At 43.3% G+C, this 24,899-nt stretch overlaps 1 protein-coding gene across 4 annotated transcripts in view; it reads left to right on the top strand.

Moving 5' to 3' along the window:
* The window catches only part of nudt7 (nudix (nucleoside diphosphate linked moiety X)-type motif 7), a 45,056-nt gene extending 20,667 nt beyond the window's left edge, over positions 1–24,389 (top strand). Inside the window, exons 1-4 of one of the 4 annotated variants that reach the window (XM_041191349.1) lie at positions 405–576; positions 10,994–11,147; positions 22,025–22,183; positions 23,670–24,389. In XM_041191349.1, the coding sequence (XP_041047283.1) occupies positions 530–576; positions 10,994–11,147; positions 22,025–22,183; positions 23,670–24,020 (711 nt within the window). In that variant the 5' untranslated portion in view covers positions 405–529 and the 3' untranslated portion in view covers positions 24,021–24,389. Of the gene's footprint in view, positions 1–404; positions 584–10,993; positions 11,148–22,024; positions 22,184–23,669 lie in introns of those variants that run through there. The other 3 variants (XM_041191350.1, XM_041191351.1, XM_041191348.1) reach the window with 3 other exon arrangements.
* The last annotated feature ends 510 nt before the right edge of the window (positions 24,390–24,899 follow it).

Below are 24,899 nucleotides of genomic sequence, written 5' to 3'. Positions count from 1 at the left end.
TTGGCCTGGTTTGTTTTCATGATAACCTACTTAAGAGATTGAAATAAGGGGAAAATGCTCTAGCAACTTATCCCAACCCTAGTCTATTGTTGCATGAAAACAGAAAGTGCTGGAAATACTCAGCAGGTCTGGCAGCTTCTGTGCAGCGAGCAACAGAGTTAATGTTGCATTTGCTATTGTTGCAAATGCTGTTTACTGTAGGTGCTGAGGCCGGGAGGCCAGTGGGTGGCGCTCATCTGGGAGGCCAGGGGGCGCTCCTCCGGCCGTGCAGGGGGCGCTCTGCCGGGAAGCCAGGGGGCACTCCTCCGGTTGTGCAAGGGGCGCTCTGCCGGGAGGCCAGTGGGTGGCGCTTAGCTGGGAGGCCAGGGGGCGCTCCGCCGGGAGGCCAGTGGGTGGCGCTCAGCTGGGAGGCCAAGGGGGCACTCCTCCGGCTGTGCAGGGGGCGCTCTGCCGGAGGCGCTCTGTAGAAGCCCTGACGTCTCCTCTTGCTCCGGTCAAATCCGTGGTTGTTGTCGGCGGGGGCGGCGAGATGGCGGAGCAGGGAAGGTCTTTCATGTCTCCCGGTGTAAATCCGCGGTGAGAGGGGAGTTCGGGCCAAGAGTCTGGGGGGATTCAGTGCGGAGCAGTCATAGTGCGCAGCCCGAGGCGAAGGAGGAGGAAAGGGCGAGGGCCGCGCAAAAGCCTGGGCCTGGGTCTGGTAACCCTGGCAACGAACTGGTGGTAACGGCCTGGTTTGGGGACGTGGCTGGGGCACGTCACGCCCCCTGGCGGCTTTCCGCGGGGATCGCTCCCTCCGGGACACCCTGGTCCACTCCTCCATCACCCCCTACTCCTCAACCCCCTCCCACAGCACCTCCCCATGCAACCGCAGAAGGTGCAACACCTGCCCCTTCACTTCCCCTCTCCTCACCGCCCAAGGGCCCAAACACTCCTTTCAAGTGAAGCAGCATTTCACTTGCATTTCCCCCAACTTAGTCTACTGCATTCGTTGCTCCCAATGTGGTCTCCTCTACATTGGAGAGACCAAACGTAAACTGGGCGACCGCTTTGCAGAACACCTGCGGTCTGTCCGCAAGAATGACCCAAACCTCCCTGTCGCTTGCCATTTTAACACTCCACCCTGCTCTCTTGCCCACATGTCTGTCCTTGGCTTGCTGCATTGTTCCAGTGAAGCCCAACGCAAACTGGAGGAACAGCACCTCATCTTCCGACTAGGCACTTTACAGTCTTCCGGACTGAATATTGAATTCAACAACTTTAGGTCTTGAACTCTCTCCTCCATCCCCACCCCCCTTCCGAATTCCTCCCCCCCTTTTTGTTTTTTCCAATAGTTTATATAGATTTTTCTTTTCCCACCTATTTCCATTATTTCTAAATGTATTTCCATCTGTTGTTTTATCTCTACCTTTTAGCCTTTTTCGATTCCTTCACCCCACCAGGGCTATCTGTACCTTGCTTGTCCTGCTTTCTACCCTCAATTAGCACATTCCTTAGATAATAACGCCACCTTCGACACCTCTTTGTCCTTTTGTCTGTGACATCTTTTGGTTATCTCCACCTATCACTGGCCCTCTATCCAGCTCTACCTGTCCCACCCCCCCCTCCCCTTAAACCAGCTTATATTTCACCTCTCTTCTGTTTTTACTTAGTTCTGTTGAGGAGTCATTCAGACTCGAAACATTAACTGTGCTCCTCTCCGCAGATGCTGCCAGACCTGCTGAGTTTTTCCAGGTATTTTTGTTTTTGTTTTGGATTTCCAGCATCTGCAGTTTTTTGCTTTTATCTTAGGGGCGTAGTGCCGCTTGGGGCAGGGCATTGGGGAGTAGGAGGCGGAGTGTTGGGATGCAGCGGAGCGTGATGTCAGCTGGGGGCGGGGCATTGACAGTTGGAAATTGGAGCAGCAGCATGGGTGCCGCTAGAGTCCAATATTATTGGGGGGGGAGGGGCAGCTAGCTCAGTTCACTCTTCACACCCCCTCACAGACATAAAACCCATACTCATTTATACACTTGAATATATCGTAAACATTTATATATGCGTTCTAACGTCAGAATAAGTTAGTAAGAAAATAATTAACATTTTTATTCAACACTTTTTAAAATTTCATCAGCTATGTAGGCTTCGCTGGCTGGGCCAGCATTTATTGCCCATCCTTATTTGCCTTTGAGAAGGTGGTGGTGAGCTGGCTTATTGAACTGCTGCAGTCCATGTGGTGTAGGTACACCCACAGTGCTATTAGGGAGGGAGTTCCAGGATTTTGACCCAGTGACAGTGAAGGAATGACAATATATTTCCAAGCCAGGATGGTGAGTGACTTGGAGGGGAATTTCCAGATGGTGGTGCTCCCATCTATCTGCTGCCCTTGTCTTTCTAGGTGGTAGTGGTCATGGGTTTGGAAGGTGCTGCCTAAGGAGCCTTGGTGAGTTTCTGCAGTGCGTCTTGTAAATGGTACACACTGCTGCAACTGTGCGTCAGTGGTTGAGGGGGTGAATATTTGTGGATGTGGTGCCAATCAAGTGGGCTGCTTTGTCCTGGATGGTGTCAAGCTTCTTGAGTGTTGTGAGAGCTGCCCTCATCCAGGCAAGTGGGGAGTATTCCATCACACTCCTGACTTGTGCCTTGTAGATGGTGAACAGGTTTTGGGGAGTCAGAAGGTGACTTGTTCTTATAGCCACAGTACTTATATGGCTACTCCAGTTCCTTTTCAGGCCAGTGGTAACCTCCAGGATGTTGATAGTGGGGGATTCAGCGATCGTAATGCTAATGAATGTCAAGGTGCGATAGTTGGATTCTCCCTTGTTGGAGTTGGCCATTGCCTGACACTTATGTGGCGCGAATGTTACTTGCCACTTGTCAGCCCAAGCCTGGATATTGCCCAAGTCTTGCTGCATTTGGACATGGACTGCATCAGTATCTGAGGAGCCGTGAATGGTGCTGAACATTGAGCAATCATCAGCAAATATCCCCACTTCTGACCTTATGATGGAAGGAAGGTCATTAATGAAGGAGCTGAAGATGGTTGGGCTGAGGACACTACCCTGAGGAACTCCTGCAGTGATGTCCTGGAACTGAGATGATTGACCTCCAACAACCACAACCATCTTCCTTTGTGCTAGGTATGACTCCAACCAGCGGAGAGTTTTCCTCCGATTCCCATTGACTCCAGTTTTGCTTGGGCTCCTTGATGCTACATTCAGTCAAATGCTGCCTTGATGTCTAGGACAGTCACTCTCACCTCACCTGTTGTATTAATAAAATACATGTCAAGATTGGTGGTTTTTGGAGATGAAACTATCGGTGACGTGGACATGCCCCAAATGGTTTGTTTTCCAACCTCTGTATCCATTGATGAATTTTATAATGCAAGAACTAAGCAACAGATGATTCACAAGAACAAAGCCATGTTGATCAAAGAGGGGGACCGGTGTCTTTGTTTTGTTTCAGGAGAAGGGTTAAATTGCACTGAGTTTGTACTCCAGAGCAAAAGTGCACAACTTGTTGAAGCATTGGACCAATCCTAAGGTTGCAGTTGTTGAGTGGACCATGTCTGACTAAGAAGGCATTTACCATGTGTGTGCTGCCACTCTCCTTCAGTCTGGACCTGTATTGTGAATTCCTGGAGTAGGACTGACTTAACAGAAGAGAGCAGCACTTTGGGCATGAGAGCTGGGTCAGTGAGCTCCTGGAATATGTGGCCCTGTATGTGCTGTTTTAAAAAAAAATAACTTGCCGTAATCCTGATGTTTTCTCAATGGGAGGAATTTCACTGAAGAGATAACAAATACATAAGAAATAAAATGCCATGCTGTGTAGATTATTAAACTGCGCACCCTTTAGCTTTACTATTGAGCATATGTTGTCTTAACCTGCAGAAATCAAGGAAGAGTCAGAGAGGAGAGACGGAAAGGGTTTTTTTTTAATTGGAGTAAACCGGTCATTCTCAGGATGGCAGGCTGTCACTAGTGGGATACTGCAAGAGCCAGTGCTGGGCCATAGCTGTTCACAATCTATATAAATTATTTGGATGTGGGGACCAAAAGTAATATTTTCAAATTTGCTGATTACGCAGAACTAAGTGGGAAAGTAAGTTGGGGAGGATGCAAGGAGGCTTCAAGGGAAGTCGGACAGGCTAAGTGAGTGCGCAAGAACATGGGAGAGGCTGGGAATTGTGTGACAAGTAACTTAGCTCCTGACTCCCCAAAGCCTATCCACCATCTGCTAGGCACAAGTCAGGAATGTGATGGAGAACTCCCCACTTGCCTGGATGAGTGCAGCTCCCACAGCACTCAAGAAGCTGAACACCATCTGGGACAAAGCAGTCCACTTGATTAGCACCACATCCACAAATATTCACTCCCTCCACCACCGACTCACAGTAGCAGCAGTGTGTGTACCGTCTACAAGATGCACTGCGGGAATCCACCAAGGCTCCTTAGGCAGCACCTTCCAAATTCACGACTACTACCGTCTAGAAGGACAAGGGAAGCAGATGCACGGTAACATCACCACCTGGAAGTTCCCCTCCAAGTCAGTCATCATCCTGACTTGGAAATATATTGCCGTTCCTTCACTGTTGCTGGGTCAAAATCCTGGAACTCCCATCCTAACAGCACTGTGTATGTACATATGCCACAGTCTGCAGCTGTTCAAGAAGGCAGCTCACCACCGCCACCTCAAGGGCAACTAGGCTTGGGCAATAAATGCTGATCCAGCCAGCGAAGCCCAAAATATAACGTGAATATGTGTGAAGCTATCGACTTTGGTGGGAAAAAACAGAAAGGCCAAGTATTTCTTAAAAGGTGAGAGGTTGTAAAGTGTTGATGATCAAAGGGAGGTGGGTGTCTTTGTTCAAGAATCACTAAAAGCTAACATGCAGCAAGCAATTAGGAAGGCAAATGGTATGTTGGCCTTCATCGCAAGATTTGAGTAGATGAGTAAAGATGTTTTGCTGCAATTGTATAGAGCCTTGGTGAGACCGCACCTGAAGTATTGTGTACAGTTTTGGTCTCCTTACTTACAGAAGGATATACTTTGCCATGTAACAGAGATTCACCAGACTAATCTCTGAGATGGCAGGATTGTCTTATGGGGAAGAGATTGAGGAAACTGGGCCTGTATTCTCTAGAGTTTCGAAGAATGAGAGGCGATCTCATTGAAACGCACAAAATTCTTACAGAACATGACAGGGTAGATGTGGAGAGGATGTTTCACCTGGATGGTGAGTCTGGAACCAGCGGACACGATCTCAGAGTAAGGGGTAGGCTATTTAAGACTGAGATGAGGAGGAATTTCTTCACACACAGGTTGGTGAATCTTTGGTATTCTCTACCCCAGAGGGCTGTGAAAGCTCAATCATTGAGTGTGTTCAAGACAGAAATCGATAGATTTCTGGAAACTAATGACATCAAGGGATATGGAGATAGTAAGGGGAAATGGTGTAAGAGGTAGATGATCATCCATGATCTGTTTGAATCACAGTGAAGGATCGACAGGCCAAATAACCGACTCCTATGTTTTTACGCACCAAATTCTTAAGATCTGGAACGCACTGTCTGAAAGGCTGGTGGAAGCAGGCTCACTAGTAACTTTCAACAGCGACAACAACAGCAACTTGTATTTATATAGCGTCTTTAAAGTAATAAAACATCCCAAGACGCTTCACAGAAGAGATATAAAGCAAAAGTTGACACTGAACCATGTAAGGAGATATTAGGGCAGATGACCAAAAGCTTGAGGAGAGAGGAAGGTTCAACAGAGCAATGGGGAAAGAACAAGGGAGTGGAACTAATTGGATAGATCTTTCAAAGAGCTAGTGTAGGAACGATGGGCTGAATGGTCTCTACTGCATGATTCAGTGAAGTGTGATCAGTGATAGTGACATTCCTGACAAATCATCCAAAATGTCTGCACTTAGCATGTGTAGTGTGATCGAGGAAGCAGTTTTGCATAAAAAGCCTTGGAGGCAGTGGAGGTTATGGAGAAGGAAGGTAAAGTAAGTGGTGGCGTTGTAATAAAGGGCAATGATAGGACTTCTTAGAGAAAGGCAAGTTTGGTAAGTGGTAATTGGCTGCTTTGTACATGAGCAGCGCTAAAGTAATATCAAAACAAAAACACAAATACCTGGAAAAACTCAGCAGGTCTGGCAGCATCTGTGGATAGGAGCACAGTTAACGTTTTGAGTCCGAATGACCCTTCAACAGAACTAAGTAAAAATAGAAGAGAGGTGAAATATAAGCTGGTTTGGTTGGGGGGGGGGGGGGGGGGGGGGGCAGGGGGAAACAAGAAGAGCTGGATAAAGGGCCAGTGATAGGTGGAAATAACCAAAAGATGTCACAGACATCCACCTATCACTGGCCCTTTATCCAGCTCTTGTCCCACCCACCCCCCTTAAACCAGCTTATATTTCACCGCTCTTCTATTTTTACTTAGTTCTGTTGAAGGGTCATTCGGACTCGAAACGTTAACTGTGTCCCTCTCCGCAGATGCTGCCAGATCTGCTGAGTTTTCCCAGTTATTTTTGTTTTTGATTTCCAGCATCCGCAGTTTTTTGCTTTTACCTAAAGTAATATCAAGTTTGTTTAATGCCAAGGGGATATAGTGTGATTGCGGTAAAGAAATGCAAATGTGAAAAATGCAGCAGTGTATCCATCCATGATGAAAACATAGTAATAGAAGGAGATCATTCAGCCCCATTGAATCTTTTCATTCAGTCAAATCCTGGCTAACCTGAATTTCAACTCCACTTACCCCCCTCCTTCATATCCCTGATACTCCTGGCAAACAAAAATCTGTGAATTTCCCAGCATTTTCTGTTTTTATTATCTGTGAATCACAGTCTTGCAAGTTTCAATTGATCCAGCCTTTAGGAAGAGGGAATTTCCACAACCCTTTGCGTGAAAAGGTGCTTCCAGTTTTCACTCCCGAATGCCAGGGCTCTAATTTTAATTCATCATGTTTACATTGAGCCTTCAACACAGAAAACAGGCTATTTCTCCTAACTGAGCTATGTCAGCGTTTATGCTGCACAGGAGCCCTATCAAAGGCCTTTTGAAAATCCTCATCTATTACATCGACTATATTACCCTTGTCTATGCTTTGTGATTTCTTCAAATAATTTAGTATCTTTGATCAAGCATGACATTTTCTTTTGAAGCCTGTGCTGCCTATTCTTTATTATATTTTCCAACTGCTTTTCCGTTGCAGCTTTGAGTAAAGATTCCATTATCCTTCCCACCCCTGATGTTAAGTTAATCAGTTTATAGTTTCCTGAACTTATACTACCTCCCTTTTTTAAAATATAGGAATTATGTTGTCTGTCTGCCAATCTTTTAGCACTATTCCCTTTTCTCATGAATGCTATAAGTGTATAACAGTGCTTCTGCCATCTCCCCCCAAACTTGTTTAAATGTGTGGGATACAATCCATCTGTTTAGGGCTTTGTTACATGCTTGTGTTACAGCACAAAAACAGAACATTTAGCCCAGTTAGTCTACACTGGTGTTTCTGCTCCACACAAAACTCCTTCTCCCAGATCCTTCTTAATCTAACTCTATCAACATACCTCTATTCTTTTCTCCTTTGCGTGTTTATCTGATTTCCCCTAATATGCATCTCCTACCCAACTAAAATTCTGATCTCTTCTTCCAATGTCCTACCTATCTTGTTAGTCTCACTGGAAAATACTGAGGCAAAGAAACTATTCTGTACTACTGCCATTTCACTGCCTTTACCTGTGAATTAATTACGTGCAGCCCTTAGTGATCCAATAGCCACCTGAGTTTTCTTTTGTTATTCATGCGTCTATAGAACATTTTATTATTTATTTTTATATTCCTTACAAACATACAATATTGGAGCAGAAGTAGGCCATTCAGCCCCTCGAGCCTGCTCCACCATACAATAAGATCATGGCTGATCTATTTGTGTTTCAAATTCCACATTTCCATCTACCTCTGACAACCTTAGATTCTTGTTAGGCAAGGGAATCAATCTATCTCCACCTTAAAAATATTCAATGAACCCACCTCCACCGCCTAATTCTATAATTTGGCTAATTCTGTAGTTTGGCTTTAGCTTTTCTAATTGTCTTGACATTTTTCCCTCAGCAGGATAGATAGCTCACTGTATCAACCTTATAGAGGCGTTTCATTATTTCAAAGACCTCAAATAGCTCAATATTCTAAACTCAAGAGAGTGAAAGCAGCCTGCCATTATTTAATCATTTAAACGCTCCATAAGTGCACTGAGTTTGTGTTAACATTAATCTCATGGCATCCTCTTGTTCATGGATAGTTAGCTATTAAGACTCTATAAAAATAGTGAATCTGAACTAACAGAGTTCAGTGCGCTGACAAAGACTTCTTGTCCAAAATTGTTAACTAATTACACTAAATTGTTCCACAGTGAGAGACCTATAATCACCAGTGTTTCATTTTGCTGTCATACAATTCAACTTTGGAAGCAAAAATGTTATAACAACAATGCTGGACTTTAAACTGTACAAATGCTATTAGAGTAACACTTGGCTTTTCACTGTTCAAACTCTGTAACTGTAACATTGGCTTTTCGCCATTCAAACTCTGTAACAGTAACATTGGCTTTTCGCTGTTCAAACTCTATAACAGTAACACTGGGGCTTTTCGCTGCTGAAATTCTGTAACAGTAATGTTGGACTTTTCACCATTTAAGTTGATTTAATGTAGAAATTTCATTGCTGGTATTACTGAAATCCCAGGGACAGCTCCCCTTTCAGCTACTTTTCATTTTTATTTCGCACGCCATCGGATCCTAGGACATTTCTGAACGTTATTAACACTGAATTATGACTGATGCCTCTCCGCAGGGTTCTGGCCAAACTCATTTGTACTGAGGAACCATATGTATGAGGAGAGACAGCATCAGCATATGCAGAATTCAAAAAGAAGGTTTCAGGGTAAAGAGGATGAAGGGAAAGATAATGCTAGAAGCATGAGAAAGCTGTAAATAGGATGCATCGGCTTGGAGAGTTTTAATTGTTAATCGTCTTTCGTTCCTCCACAAACCCTGTTCCCCACTCCCTGATTACTAATACAAGCTGATTCAGATCACTGTCCTGTTTCACCCTGAGCAAAGACCACTTACTTCCATAACATCGCTTGTCTCCCCACCCCCTCCGCCCCAGTCGGAAACCTCACTGCTGAAACCTTCATCCATGCTTCTCTTGCCTCCAGACCCGACACTTCCATTGAGCTCTGAATCAGCCTCCCATCCTGTAGAAACTACCTCAGTCACATCCTAACCTGGTCGAATTCTCGCCTACCTATATATGTAGAATAATAATTATAAGACTCCCATCCAATCACAGAGATCCAGGTAATGATATAGCATACTTAGGGAGATTACAGTTGGGATCTAAACCTGCTTCAAAGTGATTCTGCCTCATTTGAGGCTACCAGCGTTTTGCAATCCATCCCGTTTCATTGCAAAGCAGATTTCACAGTAACTGGAAAATAATTGCACCTGCCATCATAATTCTAATTGAACAAATTGCATTTATATAGCACTTCTCACAACCTTGTTGACAGTTGTAATGTAGAGAATGCGGCAGCCAATTTGTGCACAGCAAGTTCCCACAGACAGCAATGAGATGAGAACCAGATTTTGTGATGTTATGGGATAAATGTTGAACAGGACACCCGGTAGAGTTCCCTTGCTCTTCAGATAGTTCCATAGCTTCTTTTACCTCCAGTTGAGAGCAATGCTGTCTCTAACTTCTGCTTGCTGTGTGCTGCCAACTTGTTGCACTCTGTGGTTCCGTTAAGACTGATATGTGGCAGGCATCTTAAAGGGAACGTTGCTTGTGCACATTCTGTTTATTCCCTGCATGACACCTTTCTGATTGCTGCACGACCACTCACTCCTGCAACCTCGATGGAACGTTCTCTGCGAGGGCAGATGGGGTCTTGGTTTAAAGTCTCATGCACAGCAACTCCAACGATGTGGTGCTCCCCCATTACTGCACAAAAATGCCAGCCAAGACTTTATGTTCGAGTCCCTGGAGTGGGACTTGAACCCGCAACTTTCTGACTCAGAGGTATGGGTGCTACCCGCTGAGTCACAGCTGACACCTTCCAGTAGGTGACCTTCCCCAATGTCAAAGGAAGTCAGAACACCAATGCAAAAAACTTCATTAATGAAAAATGGCTGCTGGTGTTGGTGGAGGTGCTTATTTACCTTTTCCAACTGTGGATCTGTGCTCCCATACTTGCAAGGCTACACCTGGTTTTTGAGGTGAGGTCAAAGGCATTAGTACCACCTTGCTTATGGAGTCTGCACTACCTGTAACAAAGTGGGGGTATAAACCTCTATTAGTTTGAGAGCTCTCCCTGGTAACTTCTTATTTATAATGTATACTGTTTTAGTTTCTGAACATTCTTTATTTGTTCAGTCACTGGTTGTCATAGTAACTGATAGTTACGCCTTGTCCTCAACATATATTCTGTCACGAAGACTGATGATTGTAGGGTCGTTACTCCCAAGTGGAAGAAGAAATTATATGCAATTCAAATTCTAGGCGATTCTCTTTCTGAAGCGCACGCCCCAATATTTAATTACCGTTTAAACCTTTGAAAATCATATCAACACTTCTGTAGAAAAAGATACAAAGCAAGATTGCAAAGGATGCTAAAACTAAGCAATGCTGTCCCTGTGTACATTTAGAATACTGGAAAGCTAGAGGGGTGATTGAAAGGATGTAATTTAACTGAGCAGTTTATTTGATGATAAATTATTGAAGCAAAGTGTGTGCATTTTGGATCGTTTAACAAAACGCCCCCTCCCCAAGTTAATATTGTAGCCATGAAAGCACACTTAATTTATTTCTTTAATTGATTTTTATTTTCACCATGCCATGACTCAACTCTGTGGGCAAATTCTGTTACCTGTAGCCAGTTGCAAGATCTAAAACTCAAGCTATAGTTCAGCATGTGATATTTCTTTTTTTGTTTCTCATTAGGTTGTCAATTAAAGAGAAGATCAAGCATGTGCTGAAGATGTATGATGTAGGAAGTAAATACTCAGACTTGACCCTTCCCAGAGCATCAGTGCTTGTGCCCCTGTTGATAAAAAATGAGGAGCTGCACGTTCTGCTCACAGTCAGATCCATGAAGGTACTATACAGTTAAATGGGGAGTATGGGGTTGATCGTCTTAGTTTGGATGACAGTGGGGAGCTTCGTCTATTGGTCACACAGATCCAGGATTCTCAGGCTCGCTGCACTCAGTTTTTTCTTTAGTTTTAATGGATATTGAAGTTGTTGGGCAGCCAACCTTCTAGTTCCTGAGGTGCTCCCCAGTTACAATATTACATGTTATTTGTAATTAGACTTTGACTAGGCCAGACTATTCGTCAAGGTCATGGGGAATTGGTACTTCAAGGGAAGAGTTTTAATTCATTGCCAAGTACTGTGAGTAGTAAGCACTTACCCTTAAGTTGTGTTCCAGTTAGCTATTTATTTAACTTCATTTAATTTTGGAAGTATTCCCATTTATATCATACTTGGACATGCATGCCAACCAGTCGTGTCACATGGATAGCCAGAATGCTCAGGCTCGGGCCTGCTTGTCCAAGTGCGCAGACAAAAATCAATACTGTTTCCCTTCAATGTCATGCTGCCAACATAACACTGCTGCTGGCTTCTCACACTAGTTCAGCGAGATTGGATGGTTCGCAGAAGAGTTATACATCCTAGAGCTGGAAGCATGTAGGTCAGACTTGGCAGGATGGCAGATTTCCTTAGTGAACCAGACGGGTTTTTACAACAATCAACAGTGGTTTCAAATTCCACCATTTGCCGTGGTGGGATTTGAACCCGGGCACCCAGATTATTACTCTGGGTCTCTGGATTATTAGTCCAGTGACAATACCACTATGCCATCGCCTCCCCTCGGGGCTGCCATCACTAGAACATATCCGCCTGCAGCTTCACTGGATAAATGGAAAAAAAATGACTACTATTGGAAGATATTTGTAAATGGGAATGTTTTCAGTGTTGTTGGATATAAACCTAGCTATTTTTCTGGGAAGTATTTGGGGTAAATGTTTGCCATTCACAGAGCTTAGCTTTGGAGTTACTTTCTCCTTTAAAAGACCTTCTCAATGCACCTAGGCAGCATGGGCTAGGTACTTTAGCAAAAAAAAAATGCCCTGATATTTATAATTATATAAAATGAAGAATGAACTTTGCATTTATGTATCATCTTCCAGAACCTCAGGATATCCTGAAGCGTTTCATGGCCAGTAAAGTACTTTTGCAAGGAAGAGAAACATGGCAACCCACTTGCGCACAGCAAGTTTCACAAAGCACAATGTGATAAGTGGCCAGGCATCTGTTTTAGGGTGTTGATTAAGGGATAAATGAAAAGATAAATGCTGGTGAGGAGACCAGAAGAACTCCCCTGCTCTTCTTTGATAGTAGCATTGAACGTTTTATGTTCTCCGGAGAGGGCAGATTCATCACAATAATCACAGATCTATATTCAGAAACAAGTACATACATCAAATGTAATGACGGTTAAACGGAACCCATCAATATCAATAGAGAGGTCAAGCAAGGTGACCTGTTATCACCAATACTGTTCAACGTCGCGATGGATCCTCTGATCTGTTCCCTACAGGAGGCACAGCTGGGCGTCCACTTGCACTTCCGGGGAACGCAGATTAGTTGCTCAGCTCTGGCTTTCGCTGACGACATCACTTTACTCAGTGACTGCCATGCCGGCATGACCAAGAACATAGCCATTGTACAGGACTTCTGCCAGAAGACGGGGTTGGAGATGAATGCCAGGAAGACCAAAGGCTTCCACTCCATCCACAAGAGGAAGACATTTCTGTACAACAGTATGGCGAACTGGCAGTTGAGAGGAGGTCCGATCTTTTACGTTACACCTGGAGAGACGGAGAAATGTCTGGGAGCCAGAATCGACCCCTGGGCGGGGGTAACTGAGGAGCAATGGGGATCCAAAATTGATGGATGGATAGCGAATTTGAAGAAGGCAGCACTTCGACCTATCCAAAGGATCGGAATCTTTAAAATCCACATGATTCCGAGAATCTACTTTCATTTAATCCTCGCAGAGGTATCGCAAAACACACTAGTTAAACTCGATCGATCCATCAAGAACACAATAAAAGAAATCCCCCACCTTCCACTGCATACAACAGATGGAATACTTTACACCACCAACCGCACTGGTGGTCTAGCCATGCCAAGACTTGAAGTCCAAATTCCTTCGGCCATTATCTAGAAACTAGAGGCGTTGGAGAGCTCACCAGACGGGGTGATAACAGGCCTCATTTGAGTTCAGTAGCATTGATAACAAACAGTCAATCGACTCCCTGAGGAATCTTAAAGTGCTCAGGGAAATCAAAGAATCCCTCAAGGGGAAAGGAAGAAAATGGCATTGATGAAGTCATCAACTTGGGATGGACGGATATTACCCAAGCGTCCAGACGGAAACCTGTCAACAGATATGCGGCTTTGAGGCTTCGGTTTAACACCTCCAACCATGCAGCATTCTTTCAGTGCAGCAGCAAAGTGTCAGGCTAGGTTATCTGCCCAAGTCTTGGGCACGGGGATTGAACCCACAACCTGCTGTCTCAGAGGCAAGAGTGTTATTACTGAGCCAAGGCTGACACCTGCAGTACTAGTTCAAAGGGCTTCAATGCATTCCCTCCTCCCTGCAATATTAACCCTTCAGCAAAAATAATGACAATCACCTGCTGAAGCTACAGTAATACTGATTTTACTGTCCAGTCCTCACGAACATTAACTAACAATCCAAACCAATCCTGCTCAGACTCAGAGTTATTGTCATGCTAATTATATCAAGGTGGAAGATGAGATGGCATTCAATGTTTCCTGAAAACTAAGTGTCAGAAAAAAATAGAATGCCAGAATGCAGATCAGCATTATCTTAATCTGCCAGCTATAGGTAATTAGCTACTATTTATATATATATATATTGAATAACATAACTTGTAGGTTATAGTGTGTTAAAGGTAGCATCCTCCAAGGTTTTGAAATGAAATATTGTTTTGTTAAGAATTTCCCTGAAGAAATTGCAGCACGATTTTAACCTCCAAATTAACCTGGCTGAGAAATGTTAAAAAGCTACAAGTACTGGAATATTACAGCTGTGAGGAACAGGAATAAAACAGAAAAAACTGGGTACTCTGGAGTAGCCAATTGGTAAATAATCCCATTAAGGTGATTTAGATGGCTCTGGGTCCAATTATTTTCTGAATTCTGAAATGAGATTAATGAAATCAGTCCTGTGTGTCAGGTGTATTTTGGACAAATCAATATATTGTGTGTGGCAGAGGCTTTGTTCCATGTTGGGTCCTTATTTTTGTCGCCAGCAGATGTCTCAGTGGATTTGAGTGGTGGGTAAAAATGTGTGATAAGGTGCATGTTGAAAGTTTCCCAATCCTCATATAAGAGCTGCAAATATATTGAATCCACACTTGGTTATGGGGAAATATTAATCTGTGTATTGCAAATTGCTTTCCCATCATAGAGCAGTGGAGGCAAGAGAGCAGTGGAGGCAAGGTCATTGAATATTTTTAAAGCTGGGTTCGATATATCCTTGATTGATAAGGGAGTCAAAGGTTATGGGGGTGGCAGGACAGTAGAGCTGAGGCCGCTATCAGAACAGCCAAGAAATTATCAAATGGCAGAATAAGCTCGAGGGCTGAATGGCCTTCTCCTGCTCCTAATTTGTTTCTTTGTATGTTTACATATGGCCCACAGATTGCAGTGTGTTAAAGGCAGCAATGCTTTGCGAGATTCAGATTATGTCTGATCTATATGCCAGAAACACATATTTTATATTGTGTAACAAGTGGGTTACATTTGGGATAGCTTCTTTCTGTTGATGTTTTCCTGGTAGAGAAGAATAACTGGCTGATATAATTGAATGTGAACTGAAGTACCAGTGTGCTGCCTGACTCTCTTACTGCGGTGATACTGGGTTTTATTGCTGGCTACTTAAGGAAAATATTTTATTCTAGATTTACAGCATTGAAAGGACTGAACCCAACTGAGGTTTCAAATGGCCCTCAAAAAGAAAGACAGGCAAGCTGCAAATATGAAAAAAGCAGGAAGAACAGAAGTGCAGGGTATACATCTTAGCTCCACACCGTAAGGCTCCCCCCACCCTGTCATTACAGAATCCCCAGTAGTCTAGCAATATTTGATAAGGGAGCTTAAGGCGAAGGAACCCTTAGGAGGAAGTGACCATAATATGATAGAATTTACCCTGCAATTTGAGAGGAAAAAGCTGGATGTAACGGTATTACAGTTGAATAAAGGCAACTACAGAGGCATGAGGGAGGAGCTAGCCAGAATTGACTGGGAGATGAGCCTAGCAGGAAAGACAGTGGAACAGCAATGGCAGGAGTTTCTGGGAGTAATTTGGAAGACAAAGCAAAAATTCATCCCTAGGAAGAAGAAGCATACTAAAGGGAGGACGAGGCAACCATGGCTGACAAGGGAAGTCAGGGACAGCATAAAAGCTAAAGAGAAAGCATACAATGTGGCAAAGAGCAGTGGGAAACCAGGGGATTGGGAAGCCTACAAAGACCAACAGAGGACAACTAAAAAAGAAATAAGGAGGGAGAAGATTAAATATGAGGGTAAACTAGCCAGTAATATAAAAGAAGATTGCAAGAGTTTTTTTTAGATATATAAAGGGTAAGAGAGAGGCAAAAGTGGACATTAGGCCGCTGGAAAATGACGCTGGAGAAGTAGTAGTGGGGAACAAAGAAATGGCGGAGGAACTGAATAGATACTTTGCGTCAGTCTTCACAGTGGAAGACATGAGTGACATCCCCAAAGTTCAAGAGAGTCAGGGGGCAGAGGTGAGTCTGGTGGCCATTACCAAGGAGAAGGTGCTAGCAAAACTGAAAGGTCTGAAAGTGGATAAATCACCTGGACCAGATGGATTACACCCCAGAGTTCTGAAGGAGATAGCTGAAGAGATAGTGGAGGCGTTAGTGATGATCTTTCAGGAATCACTGGAGGCAGGGAGGGTCCCAAAGGACTGGAAAATTGCTAATGTTTAAGAAGGGAGTGAGGCAAAAGATGGGAAATTACAGGCCGATTAGCCTGACCTCGGTCGTTGGTAAGATTTTAGAGTCCATTATTAAGGATGAGATTTTAGAATACTTGGAAGTGCATGGTAAAATCGGGCAAAATCAGCATGGTTTCATCAAGGGGAGGTCATGCCTGACAAATCTGTTAGAATTCTTTGAGGAGGTAACGAGTAGGTTAGATAAAGGAGAGCCAATGGATGTTATCTACTTGGACTTCCAGAAGGCCTTTGACAAGGTGGGGAACAGGAGGCTGCTCAGTAAGATAAGAGCCCATTGTGTTAGAGGCAAGGTACTAGCATGGATAGAAGATTGGCTGTCTGGTAGGAGGCAGAGAGTGGGGATAAGGGGGTCCTTCTCAGGATGGCAGCCAGTGACTAGTTGAATTCTGCAGGGGTCAGTGTTGGGACCACAACTTTTCACTTTATACATTAATGATCTAGATGAAGGAACTGAGGGCATCCTGGCTAAGTTTGCAGATGATACAAAGATAGGTGGAGGGACAGGTAGTTTTGAGGAGGCGGGGAGGCTGCTGAAGAATTTGGACACGTTAGGAGAATGGGCAAAGAAGTGGCAGATGGAATACGACGTGGGCAAGTGTGAGGTCATGCACTTTGGTAGGAAGAATAGAGGCATAGGCTATTATCTAAATGGGGAGAGAATTCAGAAATCTGGAGTGCAAAGGGACTTGGGAGTCCTAGTCCAGGATTCTCTTAAGGTTAACTTGCAGGTTGAGTCGGTAGTTAGGAAGGCAAATGCAATGTTGGCATTTAGGTCGAGAGGACTAGAATATAAAAGCAGGGATGTGCTGCTGATGCTTTATAAGGCTCTGGTCAGACCACATTTAGAATATTGTGAGCAATTTTGGGCCCCGTATCTCAGGAAGCATGTGCTGGCCCTGGAGCAGATCCAGAGGAGGTTCATAAGAATGATCCCAGGAATGAAAGGCTTAACATATGAGGAATGTTTGAGGACTCTAGGTCTACCCTCAATGGAGTTTAGAAGGATGATGGAGGATCTGATTGAAACTTACAGAATACTGAAAGGCCTGGATAGAGTGGTCATGGGGAAGATGTTTCCATGAGTAGGAGAGAGACTAGAACCCGAGGGCACAGCCTCAGATTAAAGGGAAGACCTTTTAGAACAGAGATGAGAAGAAACTTCTTTAGCCAGAGAGTGGTGAATCTATGGGATTCATTGCCACAGAAGGCTGTGGTGACCAGGTCATTGAGTGTATTTAAAACCGAGATATATAGGTTCTTGATTGGTAAGGGGATCAAAGGTTACGGGGAGAAGGCGGGAGAATGGGGTTGAGAAACTTATCAGCCATGGTTGAATGGTGGAGCAGACTCGATGGCCTAATTTTTGTTCCTATATCTTATGGTCTTATATCATCATAGAAGTTCTGCATCCAGAATGGTAATATCACAGAAATAGCTTCGGAGCAATTGCACACACACCAGCTTTTATAGTATTGCTCTCCCGTCACTATGTTGACAGCGGGAAGTGCTGATGCAACTCTCTGTGCCAAAAAAACTACCCAGAAAACACACATTGGACAAGTTGCTCCAGTTCCAGAAGATTCTGAAATGAATATATGAGATCGGTAGGATTTTCCTTGTTACGAAATTGCTGACATGCTGAATGCTAGAATGCAAAAATGTCAGAAAAATATAGTCTTTTTGCTTGTTAATTAATTGTTTTTTTTGACAGATGGGAATATATAATACACAGGACTGGAAGATGACATTACAGTCCCTTTAGAAGCCACGAGTCTGCGAGATGGTGTGCATTACATCTCTCATTTCGTCTGTCTGTCAAATACTTATCCAGTTCACTTTTAAATTTTGCCAACTGCACTGTCGCTGTGTTGTGCTTATCCATATCTGCATGGAAAATGAGGTTAAGGGATAGAGGTTCAGTGGCAAGACATTTAAAGTAATATTTCAGAATACACAGAATAGGTGCATTCCAATGAAAGAGAAAAATTCCAAGGGGAGGGTCCATTATCCGTGGTTAACTAAAACGGTTAGACAGTGTCAGACTTAAAGGAAAAGCAGATAATTGCGCAAAAACAGGTGGCAGTTAGAAGATTGAAAAGAATATAAAGAACAGCAAAGAATCAAAAAAGATTAGTAAGGAGGGAAAAATTAGAATAAGAGAGAAAGCTAGCTAGTAATATAAAAATGGATAGTAAGAGTTTCTATAGATATTTAAATAAAGAGTTAACAAAGTGAGCATTAGTCCTATAAAAAGTGCATCTGGGGAATTGATATTGGAAAGTAGGGGGAGGCTGATGAATTAAACAGGTATTTTGCTTCGGTCTTCATTATAGAGGCGACAAGTAACATCCCAGAAATAGCTGTAAATCATGAAATGGAAAGGAGGCAGGAACTTGGGAAAATTACCATCGACAGGAAAGTGGTATTGAGCAAATTGTTGGGATGTGGTCTGACAAACCCCCAGGACCAGATGGACTTCACCCTAAGGTCTTGAAAGAAATGGCTAATGAGATAGTTGATGCATTGGTTTTAATTTCCCAAAATTCCCTAGATTTAGGGAAGGTTCTTTTAGATTGAAAAATAGCAAATGTAACGGACAGAAAGCTGGAAATTACAGGCCAGTTAGCTTATAACAGGGCACTTAAAATTCAGGGCAATCAAGCAGAGTCAACATGGTTCTGTGAAACAGTGATCGTCTTTAACCAATTTATTGGAGTTTTTTGAAGGAGTCACATGTGCTGTGGACAATGAGGAACCAGTGGTGCACTGTACTTAGATTTCCAGAAGACATTTGATAAAGCGCCACATCAAACGTTATTGAGGAAAATAAAAGCTCATGGTGCTGGGAGTAACACCTTGGCATGGATAGAAGATTGGCTAGCTAACAGGAAGCAGAGAGTTGGCCTAAATGGGTCTTTTTCTGTTTGGCAGGATGTGACGAGTGGTGTGCCACAGAGATCAGTGCTAGGACCTCAACTTTTTACAATTTATATAAATGACTTGGATGAAGGGACCAAAGGAATGGTTGCTAAATTTGCTGATGATACAAAGATAGGTAGGAAAGTAAATTGCAAAGAGGACATAAGGAGGCTACAAAGGGACATAGATAGAGTGGGCAAAGATCTACCAAATGGAGTATAATGTGGGCAAATATGAAATTGTCTATTTAAGCATGAAGAATAAAAAAGAAGCTTCTTATCTAAATGGTGAGAGATTGCAGAGCTCAGATATTCCGAGGGATCTGGGTGCCCTAGTGCACAAGTCACAAAAGGCTAGTCTGCAGGAATGACAAGTAATTAGGAAAGCTAATAGAATGTTATTGTTTATTGTGAGGGGAATTGATTACAAAAATAGGGAAGTTATGCTTCAGTTGTACAGGGCACTGGTGAGACCACATCTGGAGTACTGTGTGCAGTATTGGTCTCCTTGTTTAAGAAAAGATGTAAATGTGTTTGAAGCAGTTCAGACAAGGTTTGCCAGACTAATACCAGGAATGGGCGGATTGTCTTATGAGGAAAGGTTGGACAGGTTAGGCTTGTATCCACTAGAGTTTAGAAGAGTAAGAAGTGACTTGATTGAAACCTTTAAGATTCTGAGGGATCTTGACAGGATGGATATGGAGAGGATGTTTCCCCTTGTGGGAGAATTTAGAACTAGGGGTCACTGTTTAAAAATAAGGGGTCACTCACTTAAGGCAGAGATGAGGAGAAATTTTTTTTCTCAGAGGGTCGTGAGTCTTTAGAACCCTCTTCCTCAAAAGACAATGGAAGCAGACTCTTTGAATATTTTTAAGGCAGAGTTAGATCAATTCTTGATTAACAAGAGGGTGAAAGGTTATTGGGGATAGGCAGGAATGTGGAGTTGAGGTTACATTCAGATCAGCCATGATCTTATTGAATTGCGGAGCAGGATCGAGGGACCAAGTGGCCTACTCCGCTCCTAGTTTGTATGTTCACATATACATTACCTGCTGTGCACTAGTGGTTAATTTTGAAGTAGCTGAGTATCTTCTGAGTTTGACTGTATGGCCCCTTTGTAGAATGTAATGAATTGAATTGCATTGCCTCAAGCCACTAGTACTTGCTATTTATGTGCTAGAATAATAAAGCAAATATAGAGGAAAGATTTCCTCTGTGATATTTCTAGTCTTTTTGCACACGTTCATAATTATGGTGTAAATGGCGATTAGAAGAAGCCTTTCAATGAAACTTTACAAGTCCAAAGACCAGTGATAGCACTTACCCACCCAGATCAATAACAGCCAACTGGCATGAACTTGTATTTAAAATGTGAAACAGATTTGTAAGGAAGATACAGGCCTAAATTTTTCCCGCATCAGCTGAGCTCGGTGGGATCAGCTCCGCACCGCCATTTTATGTGAGCAGGTCAATTAAGGCCCACCCAGCATAATATGCGAGCGGTAGTGCTGAGCACTACCTGTGTGGGTGGGGGGGTGGGGGGGGGGGTGGTGTGGGGTGGGGGGTGGGGGGGGGGGGTGGTGTGGTGGGCACAGAGTTGCCTCAGGGAGATTGAAGCGGTTTTTAAAAAAAACTTTTAAAGACATAAGAAATTTAATGAAACACCTCTCCTCATGTGACTGTGTCACATGAGTTGGGACATGTTTTTATTTTTCATATCAACTTTTTATTTAAGCACTAAAAGCTTTAGGAAGCATCATCCCGCTTGTGGATGAGGTTTCCTAAAAAACGTAAAGGCCGCTTGTCCTCTTCATCTGCCCGCCAACCATGAGGTTTGGCGGGCAGCGTAAACTTGACACTAATTACTTCGTTAAAGGCCTTAATAGGCCTATCAATTATCAGTGGGTGCACAGCTGACCCCAGCACGTGCCCGCCAAACGAAACATCATGAGACAGCGCAATAACTTCGGGACGCGCATCCGATGTCATCGAGCATCATTTTACGCGCTGGCGCGTCGAGCTTGTCCCCGCCCGCTGACTGCAAAACCCTGGCCTCAGAGAAACTTTCCTACGGTGGGAGACTCAAGATCGAGATGATGTAATCTTAAAATTGGAGCTAGACCATTCAGGAGCAAAATCACTTTTTCACACAAAGGGTAGTGGAAATCTGGAACACTCATCCTCAAAAGGCTGGGAATGCTGGTTAAGTTGGAACTCTCAGGTAGATTTTCATTCTGTAAAGGTATAAAGCGATAGGGGGTGAAAGTAGATAAATGGAATTGAGGTTCTGATCAGCTACGATGGAACCGGATGACGGAGCAGGCTCCAGAGACCCATTGGGGTACTATTGTCCCTACTTCTGCAATTGCTAATAAACCACAGCACCAATTGTCTCATGACATAGATGGGATATTTGCTGCTTGCTATGAAATGAAGTCACGGTTTCCAGAAAGGTTCCATATTTGATTCCTGATTTTCCCCGCGCTGTCAGCCTGGAATGGGATGGCAGGTGGGCTGATTTCCTTTGCCTCAGCCGGTCTTGGGGTTGAGGATTGGGTAAGTCAGTTAGGTTTTCTCCATCTAGGGTGCTGTATAGTGACCCTATAGTGAGAGTGCACCTTTGTGAACACTGAGAAGACAGAAGGGAGTTCATCTGTTTTGCCTCCTAACAGTTCAGACATAAAAGGATGGCCAGTCACAGAAAGTACTGGAGAGAATTCATGATTTAGTGACCTTAGGAGAGGAGGGACGGAAAGAAACTGCATGGTTAACAATGCGCCTAACACAAGGAGTGATTAAAACCATAGTAGTTGAACACAAGGAGTGATTAAGACCATAATAGATGCAGTGCTGTAATGCAAAACTCTTAAAAGACTGATGAAATTCTGTGATAAGATTTCTTTACTCTGTAGAGAAAATTCTAATAATTCAGCTTCGCTCAGCAACATTTCTCACTAACTGACTTTGGTTTTAAAGTTGCACAGTAGCCGTGGAGAGGTTTGCTTTCCTGGTGGGAAGCAGGACATGAGGGACAGAAGTGAAATAGAAACTGCTCTTCGTGAAGCACAGGAAGAAATTGGCCTTCCCCCAGCTCAGGTGGAAGTTATCTGCAAACTGGTCCCCATAATCAACAAGGTAAATGACTGCAGGCATTTCTCCAGTCACCTATTAGCACTGGACTATCGGGTATCCTGACCAAATCAGTACCTGAACCAAATAAAAACAGAAAGTGCTGGAAAAACTCAGCAGGCCTGGCAGCATCTTTGGATAGAGAAACAGAGTTAATGTCTCAAGGCAATATGACTCTTCTTGGAAGATTATTTCAAATCTCCAGCATCTGCACTATTTTGCTTTTAGTTTAGTGTTTAATTCAGTACTTGAACCAGCATTTTGGGATGAGACATGTTAACGTGTTTGTACCGCCATGTTTCACAAAGTCAGTAGGGCATGCATTTTGTGCCTGCCATGTCCCAAGTTCCCACCTTGGAGGTCAGACACATCTGCAAAGAAAAAGGGTAAAGCTAGGAGGTTGAGTCAATCACTCCCCCAGCCTTCCACCTTCCTGTTACCAGGGCAAACAAGCTGTTGTAGAAGCCTGAGCATGGTGGTTTCGAGTAGACTGGTGGATCCTCAAAAGGATGAGGGGAATAGAAAGCAGTCAGTGCAAAGCTGCCACTGCAAACTGATGTATTGTGATTCACTAAGTCATTGCTTCCCTTAGTACTTTAGTTAACAATTGCAGACATCTGTCAGAATAAATATAAGTAAAGAACTCCTTTTGTACAGAGCGTAGCTGCTTTGGAAGTCAGTGGTGGTAATTATTAAAGATTGATTTCTGAAAGGAAATTCATTTTTAATCTAGTGGATCAGAATCCACTAGCGTTTTCTGTGGGAAATAAATACGTTTGTCTGGAAATTAAATTGCACCAAACTGTTAAATTCCCTGCCATTAGCTTCGTACTTAAGCATCTCTATAAATCATGACCAAAAGTTTTTTGTGAGGCAAGTACAGGGTTTTATATACATGGCAAGTGTTGATGTATCTAACCTCTTTACAATGAGTTTTTAAAATGGTACCGATTCAGACAATAAGGGAGGTTCCATCTGTTCAGGTGTGCATGGTGTTCTGGCCTTATGTATAAGACCTGTAGTACATGGACACTTTTTTTGTGAAGTTTTGAGGATATTTACGCTACAGAATGAAACACCTTTCAGTTTTGACTCGTCACAAGAGCATTCAGCACCGACAGATTAGCTGTAGTCTCAGGCAAAGCAGAGCTCCCTCTCCCTGCCCTAGCAGTGACCTGCAGCTTCATTCTCATTAAAGCATTCCTTACTGATCAATGTGACATTTTTTCCATTTCTCATCTGGTAGCATCTCTGAGTGAGGCAGACAATCCAGTGTCCATATTAAATGTGGTTCTCTATGCATCCTTGGAATATGTATCAAATATTTTACATTAGTCTCTCTGTATATCTTCCACTGTAAAACTTAGAAGAAAGTCGGTCTTGTTTGGTACATCGGGTATGCTAACATATTGTGCCTTATATTTTATCCTAATTTTTGCCTTGCATTCACCCCCCCCCCCCCCCCCCCCCGCCTCCCCACCCCCACCCACAGGATGACATCCTGGTGACACCGGTGGTGGCATTTATAGGAGATACATTCAATCCACAGCCCAATGCTGACGAAGTGAGTGATGTGTTCATCCTTCCATTGTACCACTTCTTAAAGTCGGAAGAGCACTCTTCAACTCCTTTCGATGCAGGAATGCTGCACTTCTTCACTTTTAAGGACCGGCAGTTAAATAAGTCGTTCACTATCTGGGGCCTCACTGCTCAACTTTGTATTATTGTGGCCTTTTTAGCTCTGGGCCAGAAACCTTTGTTTAAGGTCGATTTTGACATAGATGATCCCTTTGCAAGTATGGAAAAGTATCTTATGGCAAAATATGCCACAAGTAAGCTATGAGCTTACTGATAGGTTTCCTTGTTCTGTCTTTAAACTAGCGGTGGTTAAACAATAATATTTTAGTAAAATCTGAAACTCTATTTTATGCTGGCCCATTACTAGCCATTTTAATTGTTTAATTTATGTAAAGTCTTCTCAATGTCTTAATTTTTTATTTGTCGTTTTCCAAACTACTGCCCTGCTGTAGTCAGCAGTTAACTAGGTTGAGCCTTTTGTGATGTTACTGCAGTGTTTCATGATGACTTTTCTGATCTCATGCTGTGGATTGATGTGAAATCTCAGCAGAGTACGTGTCACTTAAACAAATAAATACGTTAAATAATTAATTGATACTTATACAGAAAAATAATAAATCATTTTATTTACAAATATATGTTTGAATAGGCTATCCTACATCACGTGTGTGTGTGTCTGTATGCTATCAGTTCTGTGGTTCAGTCATCCACTGAGACTTGCATCAAGAATGGTCAGGGTGACTTGTCTGCTGAGTTCTTCCCCCATTAGGTTCAGCTTCCTCCAGTAATGCACTGATAATTTTAAATGGGTTAATGGCTTTGGTGAAGTAGCACATACAATCTATCAAGCAGAGAAAATGGTGGGGAAGCTTCTGCATACTGCCTCCTCTTAATGTCACTGTCACCTTGCAATCCTATCTCACCATGTAGCACATGAGCCATTTACCCCTCAAATAATTCTTCTACTCTTTTCTTGCTTAATTGTCAGCTGTGTTCCCTCTTGCTTTATGCTGGCTCTGGGCTGACGCAGCTTTCAACAATGTGGCACACTAAGAAAAGGCTTCTACTACAAGTAGCTGGTTCCAAGGATAATCGTTTCATGAAATCAGTTACCTAGAGTGTGTGTTGCTGAAATTAATTTTCT

Source organism: Carcharodon carcharias, chromosome 7, assembly GCF_017639515.1.
Source record: "Carcharodon carcharias isolate sCarCar2 chromosome 7, sCarCar2.pri, whole genome shotgun sequence".
Taxonomy (NCBI): Eukaryota; Metazoa; Chordata; class Chondrichthyes; order Lamniformes; family Lamnidae; genus Carcharodon; species Carcharodon carcharias.
The sequence above is the reverse complement of the archived record's forward strand: the minus strand, read 5'-3'. Positions and strand labels throughout refer to the sequence as shown.